Below are 13,553 nucleotides of genomic sequence, written 5' to 3'. Positions count from 1 at the left end.
CCACCACACTATCCTCCTTACCAGATGAATAAATTTGGAAGGCAGAGAAAACTCTGATGATAGTGTTGGGGAGAAGAAGGTAATCAAATAAACCACCCTGTGATATGGTGCAGGATTAGCCTCTTACCAGATGGCAGATGGAATCAGCACAGAGAATATGGAGCAGACAATGCCTTTTCACTGTATCTGTAACTGGCAGCTGTGTTCCACTTTCACTGGGGATCCGTCCTCCTATTAGCTCTCCATGATGAGCATTGTGGTAATAGAAAATAAACGGACCATAGTGTGATATCCCCGAGATAAATTTATTCAAAAAAAAGTGTTACACTTACATTAGGGATGGAAACATTTGCGGCAGTACAAAACGATACACCTGACTCGGCTGCAGACCGAGCGGTGTTGGACGTTCGTGGCGGCGCGACACGCCTCCTCTCTGACGACGTTTCTTCCAAACAGGCTTTTCAACATTTTGGTGAAGAGTTTTTGTGGACTTTTGAATTTACATCACCATATGAGTTATCGCACTTAATAAGTCAAGGATCACAAGTTTCATCACTTGTCACTTTTGAGTTTTCTTGGACTTATGATTAATTTTATTTACTCACTTGGAATATCACCATATATAAGATTGTAATTTATCACTGTGTTGATTTATTTATCTATTTATTCATTGTTAGCGCACCTATTTTATACACATTTTTCACTAAGGCACAGTTCAGGTTGCAGCTACTATTCATATCAGCGCACCCTTATTTTACACCCAATTAAGCAAATAGCCCTTTCAACTGCTACCACCAACCTTTTTACCGAAAAGGAGGAAACTGAAAATCTTAGCAACAACTACTTTAATTTTAGAATAAACGTCTGTAGCACACACTGTCACCACAGACCGGTATATTCAGAGATTTATATGACAGTAACACTTTCAAGAGACAGGGATTCTTTTAGCTTGCATTAAAAGCTTTTGAGACCTTCTTTAACCGTTTTCAAAATAGGGTTTATTAATGAATAGGTCAAAGTGGTGCAAATAAAATATTTACAGAAAAAGGGTGTTACAAAGAAATAGACAATTAAAACAAAGAATCAGACTCCATTCACACTGCTGCCGCGATTTGTGTGCCCTCAAGTCGCCCCAAGTCGCTTGACATAACAAATGCAATGTAAATCAATGAGAGCCGTCTTAATATGCACTACTGAAGTCACTCCGACTTCAGAAAAGGGTCCTGTACTACTTTGAGGCGACTTGTAGCCGACTTGTGCCAATAGACTTCAGTGGGAGTCGCCTCCAAGTCGGATCCTTATCTTATTTGAAGCGACTTGTGATCCGACTTTCCAGGAAGAAGAAGGAAAATTAGCCAGGCATTCCCCACATTGCAGCCATGCCTACAGTTCCTATATACCATTATCTCTGCCTGGTCTGTGTGAGTGGCACTGGTGGGCACTGATATGTGGCACTGGTGGACACTGATTTGTGGCACTGATTCGTGACACTGATTTGTGGCACTGATTCGTGGCACTGGTGGACACTGATTCGTGGCACTGGTGGACACTGATTCGTGGCACTGGTGGACACTGATTCGTGGCACTGGTGGACACTGATTCATGGCACTGGTGGACACTGATTCGTGGCACTGCTACGTGGCACTGGTGTACACTGATTCGTGGCACTGGTGGACACTGATTCGTGGCACTGGTGGACACTGATTCGTGGCACTGGTGGACACTGCTACGTGGCACTGGTGGACACTGATTCGTGGCACTGATACGTGGCACTGGTGGACACTGATACGTGGCACTGGTGGACACTGATTCGTGGCACTGATATGTGGCACTGGTGGACACTTGGTGTGAGGAAAGGGATATGCAGTGTAGTTAGGGTACTATATACCACTATAGTTAGATTCAATGATCTAGTTTCTGTAGGGAAAGTGTTAAGTGTCAGGGTGACCGTAGTGTAGTTTAGGGTGAACTGACTCTGACTGCTATGCCAGGGTAAAAGAACTCATCCATGTCAGGGTGATCGCCATAAGAAAAAGATCATTTTTAGTAGAGCAGGGATGGGGCTCCGCTCCTTTTATGCCAGAGTGACAGAACTCATCCATGTCAGGGTGACCGCCATAAGAAAAAGATAATTTTTCTTAGAATTATTAGTAGAGCAGGGATGGGGCTCCGCTCCTTTTACACCTGGGCGTTTTTGTTTCAGGCGTTTATTGGGCTTTTTTGTTGAAGTATTTGGAGGCAGGCATGACATCTGAACTTCTGTGTAGAGGTGTGTGTATATATATATATATATATATATATATATATATATATATATATATACACACACTTATATGTATATATACACATACACACATATAGGTGTGAAAGGAGCGGAACCCTATCCCTTCGCTACTGAAATTATTTGTAGGGATGGTGTTACCCTCCTTTCACACCTATATGTGTGTGTGTGTGTGTATATATATATATATATATATATATATGTGTATATGTATGTATGAGTGTGTGTGTATATACCCCTATACAGAAGTTCAGATGTCATGCCTGCCTCCAAAGACGCCCAATAAACGCCTGAAACAAAAAAGCCCAGGTGTGACAGGAGCGGAACCCCATCCCTGCGCTAATAAAATTCTAAGAAAAATTATCTTTTTTTTCCTGGTTCTGGACATGCTACAGAGCTGAAACTTTTTAGACCCCCCAGACACTAAATCCAAAAATCTTTTTTTTTTTTTTTTTAATAATTTTTTCAATGATTGGCTCTCTATCAAAAACGACAATTTTTTTTGAATTTTTTTTGGTGGGCAATGAGAAAATGAGTAAAGAAAAAAAACAGAAAAGGGGAATTAGGTCACAACACATCAATACAAAGTCGTACAACATATAAGTCGCTTAAAATTCACAAGTCGCGCTAACAAGTCGCCCCTTATGAGGCGACTTTCTGGTCACGGTAGTGTGAACCGTCTCTAAGAGTTGGAAGAACACTTGTAAATCTTGGTTTCAGCAGGGTCCATTGAATAAGCAAATATGGTACAGTGGCTCTCACAAGTCCTGTTAGGTGTTCCTTGGTTTGATGTTCACGAGTGCTGTCAAACTGTCCTGGCATTCCCTTTTTCTCTAGGTGTTGACAGAGGCCATCTGACCAATTAAGCGACTGAGGAGTGGTTTCTGGGATGTCGTTACGTTTAGGACTATGTCAGTCCACACAGTTTTTAATAGGTGTTCATATCTCTGAGTACCTACTGGGTACAGCCTGCTACCATGCAGATTATTGTCCAGCATGAATTTAGCTTCTAAATAATTATAAACTTGACAGGTTTCGGAGATGAATTAGGCTGGTTCTGCTCCCAATACTCCTAGGGTAGCTGTGTTTTGGGTTCAGTTAACTGAGGGAGGTAAATATGTCAACATTCAAACTGTGCTATCATTTCATGAGTTATGAATTATGCTGAAGTGTTAAGAGTTTGGGCTGCTAACCAGTCTTTCAGATATGTGTATTAGCCATCCCCTTCAGCTATTTACAACTGGTATTTGTTAGTTCTCTGGTTTGCTCAACCTTGGGAGGATGACTGTAATCATTCAAATCCCCTCCGGAAAGTGATAAGCTGTAGGAAATGATTGCTAACAGACTCAGCCAGATCTCTGGCCCAAATGGAGATAACCAGTTCTTTTGAAGCCCCAGGCCCTGGTTAACTCAAGGCCCCTTTGAAACTATAGATATGTTCCTGGAAGAAGGGGTGGAGAGGGAGATCAGAGCTACTGGATCTCTGGTTTTAAAACTGAGAAGAAAATGACGAAAATATGAACAAAATGGCTACTACACACAGCTATTCGTGAGCCCAGTACGCATGACTATTACACTAATTGCTATTGCAGTGCTTCTCTTTTCATTTTCTCTCCCTCACTCTGCTAAGGTGACCCCAGTGCTGACAGAGGGGCAGGGGAGGGGAAAACAAGGATGCTATGCGTTGGTGGTTAGGATGCCAGCAGCTAGAAGGTTGTAATGGTGCAAAATGAAACCTGTGGCCAGGGGAGGACTGGGCCAGGGGGCAGGGGGACATTTGCCCCCTGGGCCGCTCTGATTCCCCATACAAAGGCTGCAACACTTCTGCCACAGACATGCCTAAAGGATTCCTGGTGAAAAGTAGTAAAGAGTCCCTGCTGCTGACCACCTGAGTGTGGGTTGAAGACCAGGACAAAGTGCAGGCCTCCCAACCCCAGCATTGATGGTGTAAACTGTGTCTGAGCAGAGGCCGGTTCCATGCCCCACGGGAGACTCTTCTGTCTGTGGCTATGTGTAACTAAAAGGCAGGCTTGATCCACCTGCTGGCTTTTGTACACTTTTTGGGCAATTTTTACACATTTTGCCAAATGCCCCTGATGAAACCTGAAGGCACATGCCTGGGCACCCTAGTTTAACCAGGCTGCAGTATAGTACAGTAATTTGCAGGGCTTGTAACCTGTTAACCACTTTTTTTTTTTTTTTACAGGCAGTAATGGCCAGTGACTTTGCCATTCCTAGATTTCGATACTTGGAAAAGCTACTGCTCGTTCATGGTCGATGGTGCTACTCTCGACTTGCCAATATGGTGTTATATTTCTTCTACAAGAATGCTGTAAGTAAAAATAATAGAACTGCTGTACAGTTTCTTTACTTTAGAAAAGGAATAAAACTGTTTAGTCAGCGACTTTAGGAGGTATTGTTCACAAAGCCCTATACATGTACTGTTTAACCACTTAAGGACCGCCCACCGTACATATACTGCGGCAGGGCGGCCCTTAAGCGCTAAATCATGTACATATACGTTATTTTGCTTTAAGGCTCTAGGTGTGCGTGATCGCAGCCAGCCTACTGCGATTGTCCTAGAGACTGACTAAACACATGCACCCTCTAATTTAAATATGACCCACCCCTTCCTGTCAAGGCCACACTTTCCCATTTAAGAACCGCCCTGCCATCTGTAAACCACACCCCTTTCTCTTTAGTTCACACCTTTTGTAACACGCAAAGCGAGCCTTAAACTGGCCATATTCTTTACAATCTGTGCAATCTCCTTTTGAGCTACCATCAAATGTGTAGTACAAGGGCCTGCCTGACTGAATACAGAATGAATGTATGTATGTTTAGCTATGTCCTTTATATTACATGGTTTTGGTAAATACAAAGGAGAATGTTCAATCTGATTTTTTTTTTTTTTTTTTTTTGTGTTGGGTCAGCTTTATGGAGTTTGTTGGAGAAAGGGAATAAGGGATGGATGGATAGAGGGATTAATGAATGGATGGAAGTAGATGTGAATGAATGGAAGGATGGACAGATTTATGGATGAAGGGTGGATGGGGGACAGATGTATTGAGTGTAAGTGGCAGTCACGCACTGACCTGGTTTTCTCCGGACCGGCTTCTTCCCCCACTGCAGAAGTGGACTTTAGTGAACACCCCCGGATATACCTCCTGCACAGGGACCGGTCATCCATGCTGGGGGCTGATGCGTCTCTTTGAGGTAAACACCCGGTCATTGTTGGATTCCCTTGCCTGTCTCTTCTGTCGGATGAGAGAGCTGGCTATAGCCACAGCCATAGTCAGTGTGGGGAAGGCTGCAGGAGTGCTGACTCCTCCCTATCTTCTTCTCCAGGATGATGAAGGGGAGAGGAATCAGTACTTCCCCCATCACACCCAGTCCTGGAAGATCCCAACAGGTCACCACAGGCTGGAAGACATCCTGGAAGATCCAGGAGAGAGGGGTCTGAACTTCTGGTAGGTAGAGGAGAGCCCATGTAATATGGCAGCACATCCCTGAACCAGGCATCCTACATTCTTCTCGTATGGGGGGACACATCTTCGGTCACCCAGATAGGAACCCCCTTAGATCCATGTCAGCGGTGTCAATGTCAGATGAGGAAGATTGATGGAGCGGTTCCCAGTTAGGGAGCAGTGAGGATTATCCATTGTGTGCACAGTACAGCCCTCCCCTCCTCTGCCTTCCTTGGATCTCGGCATGACATTAAAGCGTAAGTTCAATGGACACCCTCCTCTTTTCCCCCAGTCCCCCTGTTCCAATGTCCTTCGATTCCCCCGCTGTCAGGACGCTGCTTCACAAGTCCAAGGATTTAAAAATCCTGCGGCATCACCTACATCTGTAACTCTAAGCAGAAGAGGCATTCCGTCTAGTCCATCCTGTCAACATGGGGACGCCCCCCTCTGCGCTGGTGACACACACCACAACCAGTCCTTAGGACATGTGGCCGGGCAGATGGGTGTCACCCCTCTGGTCGGTGTCACCCGGGTGCGGTCCGCACCCCCCAAACCCCCATAGCAACGCTACTGCTGGCGCTACACTAAAAGTGTAGCACAAGCCGGCAGGAACTATTTTTGTTCGGGAGCAGGATGTTTTTTTTGTGCAGGGGAGCATTTTTGCCACCCTCCCCCTGCAAAGGGCTGCCCTAGGCCAAGATACAGCATTGGGTACAGAGCTGCACGACTGCGCAGTTGTCATTGCAGAATAGTGGTATACAGTTTGGCATCTCACAGTGACATATACAGTGCCTTGAAAAAGTATTCAACCCCATTGAAATTTTCCACATTTTTATCATGTTACAACCAAAAACATAAATGTATTTTACCGGAATTTTATGTGATGGACCAACACAAAGTGGCACATAATTGTCAAGTGGAAGGAAAATGATAAATGGTTTTCAAATTTTTTTACAAATATTTGAAAAGTGTGGTGTGCATTTGTGTTCAGCCCCCCTGAGTTGATAGAACCACCTTCCGCAGCAATTACAGCTGCAAGTCTTTTTGGGTATGTCTCTACTAGCTTTGCACATCTAAATTGAAATTGAGTGAAATTTTTGCCCATTCTTTGCAAAATAGCTCAAGCTCTGTCAGATTGGATGGAGAGCATCTGGGAACAGCAATTTTTAAGTCTTTCCACAGATTTTAAATTGGATTTGGATCTGAGATATTGACTGGGCCATTCTAACACATGAATATGCTTTGATCTAAACCCTTCTATTGTAGCTCTGGCTGTATGTTTTGGGTTGTTGCCCTGCTGGAAGGTGAACCTCCACCCCAGTCTCAAGTCTTTTGCAGACTCTTAACAGGTTTTCTTCTAAGATTGCAGAGGGACCCCGATAATGAGGGGGAGCGTATGTTGGAAAGAAGGGCGCTCGGGGGTCCAACCAACCCAGGGAGGGGCCCAGGGTCCCCCCCAGAAAAATCACCAGAAGGGAGGGGGGACAATACTCAACACACTATGGGACTGGGCGGGCACCGCTCCAGGCAGACCACTGCACCATCTTGAAATGGCAGTGCTGCGGGCCAGAGGCACGCTGCAACTTTGGTCATGACCAGGGCTAAGCATCCTCATGAGGCGTTTACTTGCTGGCCAGCCCCCGTCCAGTAGGGCTATGTCGTGGCCTAGTGTGGAGCTGAGGTTGGTCATGCTCACCAATTCATGTTGTTGTCCTGGAAGATGATTGAGGAAATGATTCGGGACTCTGCGCATGCTCAGAAACGCGCGTCGTGCATGCCGATCATACCAAGCATTCCAGCTCCCTGGTGACGTGGCCGCATTAGTCTCTCCTTCATCTCCACACTGCAGTTGCCTCCTCGGACGCCGCTAAGAGATAGCGAGCTCTCTTCCTCCCATGTGACGGACGGTGTTTCAGTGTATACTGCCTGTCGTGTGGATAGATGGCACCACCTAGAAGAGCTTCAGATCATATTTGATGCAAAAAAGCCTGAATACCGTGGCATCTTGTGAGTCGCTACAGCTATTGTTCTTATTTTATAATAAATTTGTCTGCCTTTAGAGCGCTTTTCTTTTTGTCTTTTTCTGCTTCAGAGTCTTCCTAACTTCTGAGAAGAGCTGCTCAGTAGGGATGATCGAACTTTTCAAAAGTTCGGTTCGACCAGAACACCCGAACTTCCCAAAAGTTCGGCCCGGATTTCAGAACCCCATTAAAATCAATGGGACCCGAACTTCGGTAATCAAAAAACACCATTTTGAAGCCCTAAAACCCAATAAATTCCCCTAAAAAGTGCCTAGGGTTCTGGGTCATGCCTCAGGGACTATTAATAACACAAAAAGTTCTTAAAAATTGTCATTTTTGATAGAGAGCCAATTATTGAAAAAATTATTGAAAAAAAAATGAGATTTTTTGATTCTGATTTTGGATTTAGTGTCTGGGTGGTCTAAAAAGTGTACCTGTGAAGTTTCAGAAAGATAGTTTGTATTAGGTCACTTATAGAACAGGGATATGGCTCCGCTATTTTCACACCTTGCCGGTTTTGTAGCAAGCGTTTTTTTGGGCATTTTTGGGGGGTTATTGGAGGCAGGCATAAGATCAGAACTTCTGTGTAGGGGTGTATATATATATATATATATATATATATATATATATATATATATACACACACTTATATGTATATATACACCTACACATATATAGGTGTGAAAGTAGCAGAACACTATACTTGCGCTAATGAAATAACACCAATATGTCTCCGCTCCTATCACACCTATATATGTGTATGTGTAAAATACATGTGTGTGTGTGTGTGTGTGTGTGTGTGTGTGTGTGTATATATATCCCTATACAGAAGCTCAGATGTTTTGCCTGCCTCCAAAGACCCCCCAAAAAAACGCCTGCAATAACACACTTGGGGGGGGGGGGGGTTTTGGCCATTTTTTGTGGGTCTTTGGAGGCAGGCAAAACATCTGAACTTCTGTATAGGGGTATATATACACACACACTTGTATGTATTTTACACATATATAGGTGTGATAGGAGCGGAGACATGTTGGTGTTAATTATTTCATTAGCGCAAGTATAGTGTTCTGCTATTTTCACACCTATATGTGTGTAGGTGTATATATACATACATGTGTGTGTATATATACCCCTATACAGAAGTTCAGATGTCATGCCTGCCTCCAAAGACCCCAAAAAAATGCCTGCAGCAAAAAAAAAACGCCCAGGTGTGTTGTTGCAGGCTTTTTTTTTTGGGCATTTTTTTGGGGTCTTTGGAGGCAGGCATGACATCTGAACTTCTGTATAGGGGTATATATACACACACATGTATGTATATATACACCTACACACATATAGGTGTGAAAATAGCAGAAAACTATACTTGCACTAATGAAATTAACACCAATATGTCTCCGCTCCTATCACACCTATATATGTGTTTGTGTATATATACATATAAGTGTGTGTGTATATTTACCCCTACACAGAAGTTCAGATGTTTTGCCTGCCTCCAAAGACCCCAAAAAAATGCCCAAAAAAAAACCCCTGCAATAACACACCTGTGCGTTTTTTTTTATTATTTTTTTGGCGCAGGCGTTTTTTTGGGCATTTTTTGGGGGTATTTGGAGCCAGGCAAAACATCTGAACTTCTGTGTAGAAATATATATACACACACACTTATATGTATATATACACATACACATATATAGGTGTGATAGGAGCGGAGACATATGCCTGTTAATTATTTCATTAGCGCAAGTATAGTGTTCTGCTATTTTCACACCTATGTATGTGTAGGTGTATATATACATACGTGTGTGTATATATACCCCTATACAGAAGTTCAGATGTCATGCCTGACTCCAAACTTGTCCTCCAAAAAAGCCCTATGAACGCTTGCAGCAAAAAGCAGGCTGACCGGCCCTGCTCTGTAAGTGACAAAAGAGAAACGATCTTTTCTCTATAGCGGTCACCCTGATATGGAAGGGTTTTGTCACCCTGCCATAGCAGTCAGAGTCAGTTAAGCCTACACTACACTACGGTCCCTTTACACTTAACACTTTCCCTGCAGAAACTAGATTATTAAAGATAACTATAGTGGAAAATAGCACCCTAACTACACTAGATATCCTTTTCCTCACACTAAAAATTGCTAAACGACACTTTGTAGCAGAAGTAACAGAACTGCTTCCACTCTCTTCCATGTCCCTGTATTACAATGCTATGAATTTAGCAGGGGCTATCTTATATACTGGGGGGCGTATTCACTAATGATTGGCCAATGGACCCCCTAGTCACTCCAATCACATTCCTAGCATTCTCCTGCCCCCTCAATTGGCTTTTACTGATGGTTCTGGTCCAATCACGGGCTTTTAAAGCCCATTTCCTGTACCATTGCATTTTGGTCGGTTCTGGTTGCCGAATTCCGAACTTTTTCAGCAAAAAGTTTGGAATTTGGCCGAACCTCGAACAGCCAATGTTCGTGTCGAACCGATGGTCGACCCGAACCGTTCGATCATCCCTACTGCTCAGTGCCATTGGACATGCAAATTTGGGACTTTTATTCATTATCTACTGGTATTTATTTTATATAGAAGTCCCCCTTTTTTTTTTTTTTTTTTTTGAGATTTCCCATTCCCCTTCCCCCTCCCCAGTCTGGTAGTTTTGCATTCACCCTTCATATGCCAGTGTTTTTTTTAGCGCTCTACTTGCTCTATTTGTGTGTTTTCTGGAGAGACTCCCAGGGTCAGGATCCATTTGAAGACCTCTTCGTGGAGAGACCACTCGTTGTTGTCCAACTTCACACGAGAGAGGAAATCTGCTTGGACATTCTGAACCTCGAGGATGTATACTGCTGATAGGTCGGACACGTTCTTCTGTGCCCAAGCCATGATCGGCTCCATTTCATGCAGCAGGGACCAACTGCGTGTTCCTCCTTGCTTCCTAACTTATGCTACTGCTGAGGTGTTGTCCAACCTGAGCATCACTGAAAGCCCTTTTGTCAGGTGGCTGAATGCTTGGAGAGCTCGAGCCCGTAGCGTCAAAATGTTTGAAACTATCCCCCGAGGAGAAAAAATCCACCTGCCCTAAGTTACCTCCTGAAAGGCCATGGGCACCCCACCCTGTGCTGCTGGCGTCCGAGGGCACCATGATCCATGAAGTTGGTGCTAGGGAATGGCATTTGAGGAGATTCTGCCGAAGAAGCCACAACGGAAGACTTGCCCTCATGGCAGGGGTTAAGAAAATGTATTGCTTCAGATGGAGAGTGTCCCACTGCTTGAGGAAACCTTTCTGAAAGGGCCGCATTCTCCACATCGCCCACTTCACCACGGGGGCCACGGTGACCATGGTTCCGACAACTCTTAGGCACTGTCGTGCTTGGAGATGAGAGGGCACGGAGAATCCTGTCTCGGATTTCTGAGATTTTCTCTTCCGGAAGAGAAATTGTAGCTCTTGCTGTATTGAACAAGGCCCCGAGATAAACGAGGGGATGGCTCTTTTCCAGGTTCAGTAGCCACCCGAAACTCTGAAGGGTGGACACGACTTGATCCAGATGCTTCATCAACTGGTCTTTGTCCTGGGATAAAAGGAGTAAGTCGTCTAAATAATGATGAAGACTGATGCCTCTTGTCCTCAACAGGGCTACTTCAGCCAACAAGACTTTTGAAAAGGTCTGTGGTGATGTGGAAAGCCCGAAGGGGAGACAAGTGAACTGCAGGTACGACCGACTGCAAACCGGAGGTAATTTTGAAAATCCTCTACAACAGGGACATGAAAATATGCATCCTCTAGATCTATCGATACCATCCAGTCTGCTGGCTGGACCGCCTGTTGGATAGATAGCAGTGTTTTCATCTTGAACCTTTCCTTTCTGATATACTGATTTAGGAAGGTAAGATCGATGACGGGTCTCCATGAGCCATTTTTTTTCTGGACCAAGAAAAGAGGGGAATAGATTCCCTGTCTGCGCTCGAGCTCTGGCACAGGAACGACAACCCCTTGAGACACCAGGGACTCCACGTAAGAGAGCAGAACTTGGCATTTTTCTGCCCAGGGTGGCAAGGAGGTAGGAAGGAACCTTAGTCTGGGTGCCTTGTCGAATGTCCACTTGTGTCCGGATGAGACTGTCCTGACAGTCAAGGGGTCCCGGATTGAGGCCGCCCAGACATGCCAAAAGTGTAGCAACCGAGCCCCCACCTGACATGCCTGAGCGAGCCCAATCTCAAAAGGACTTGGTTGTTTCACGGTCACCAGAAGGGACACTTTTTGATGGTTTCCGGGAGGAAGATTGTCTTGACCTCCAGTTGCGACCAAACTCCCTGCCAGGCCTGTAGGTGCGCGCCTCCCTGGGACGCTCCGGAGCATACCTTTTTGGACTGTCCCTTCTCTGGATTGAGAAGGCGCCGATCCTGGGAGAGGAATCCAGACTTGCTGCTCGTAGCCCGGGTTATAGCATTGTCCAATTTATTCCCGAAGAGGAAGGAGCCCTCAAAGGGGATACGGCACCACACTTGCTTGGATGCCGGATCGGCCATCCAAGGGGGTAGCCATAGAGCTCGCTTGGCCGTAACCGAGGACAACCTAACCCTGGATAGAAGACGGAAAGAGGTCAATAGAAGCCTCCCCCAAAAAGGACGAGGCCATCCTAAGTTCCTGAATCTGGGAACTTCTGGCAACCTCCTCAGAGACACTCCGTAAAGACTCGTCCACCGTGTCTGACCACAGCTCCATGGCCTTGCACATTGTGGCCAAAGCTAAGGCCAGTTTACAAGCCATCCCTGCTGTTAGGTAGATCCTCTTGAGATCAGAATCCATTCTCCTATCCAGAGGATCCTTAAAGGAGACCGTGTCCTCTAGCGGGAGAGTCACATGTTTGACCAGTCTCATAGCCGCTGCATCTACCAAGGGGGGAGATTGCAGGTGTTTCACCTCCTCCTCTTTTAAGGGATAAAGTCTGGACATTTTTGAAAGCATGGTGTTCTTCCTTTCCACCTTGCTCCATTCATCTGTAATTATCTCCACTAATTCACCCAAAAAGGGGAAGTTGAGACGCTCCTTGTTGAGCTGTTTAAAGTATTTCTTTTGTTTTGGTGGGGACACAGCTGGATCTTCCCAGTTCAGAGTCTTTAACTGCTCTTACTAGGGGAAGGACGAGAGCAGTCGAACCCCAAGCAGGAATCCTCCACCTCCGAGTCACTGTTGGAAGGTATTGCTGAAGGGTGACTAGGTTGCGAACACTCAAACTCCTCTTGGCTTTGTGCTCTTCCAAGGGGAGAACATGGAGGAATTACCGCCGGGCTCGGAGTCTGGCCAACTCCCAATTCTGCCAGGGAGTCCTTGACGACCCGCTTTACTAAAGCCTCCAGACGTTGATCGGAGTTGTCCCTCTCTCCCACAGCCTGGGAGAAACACCGCCACAACCCCAACAACCTGTTCTGTCTGGGTGTCGAGAAGGGCCGGGCGAAGCGAGGTTCTTCCCATCTTGCTGGGAGCCGGATGGAGATCTACGACCAGATCTTGAGGAAGAATGCCGGTGATGCGATTTTGAGCGATGTTCATCCCTGCGTGAGGAGTGACGAGCATCAGACCTAGGAGGGCTGTAAAATAAAATGAAAGCAAGACAAACAGGGAGCAAGGGACATAAATGACGCCCCTATCCCCCCTCTCTAACCATCCTACCCTCCCATGCCCCAAGTACCTGCTAAGGGGCGGGGTGACCACAGGAGGACAGTGAAGCTTCCATTCTGGCGCTGACCTGCAGATATGAGCCGGATAACGGGGTCAGAGAAGGAAGAAGGGGGG

General features: G+C 45.5%; 1 protein-coding gene across 2 annotated transcripts in view; it reads left to right on the top strand.

Annotated features, from left to right (window-relative positions):
- ATP10A (ATPase phospholipid transporting 10A (putative)) overlaps window positions 1–13,553 on the top strand; it is a 454,793-nt gene that overhangs the window by 393,248 nt on the left and 47,992 nt on the right. For both annotated transcript variants that reach the window (XM_082245265.1, XM_082245266.1), the window contains exon 16: window positions 4,488–4,613. In XM_082245265.1, the coding sequence (XP_082101391.1) occupies window positions 4,488–4,613 (126 nt within the window). The remainder of the gene's footprint in view (window positions 1–4,487; window positions 4,614–13,553) is intronic.

This window comes from Pelophylax lessonae (genome assembly GCF_965119305.1).
Source record: "Pelophylax lessonae genome assembly, chromosome: 2".
NCBI classification, from domain to species: domain Eukaryota; kingdom Metazoa; phylum Chordata; class Amphibia; order Anura; family Ranidae; genus Pelophylax; species Pelophylax lessonae.
Note: the sequence above shows the minus strand (reverse complement) of the source record. Positions and strands in the feature narration are given on the sequence as shown.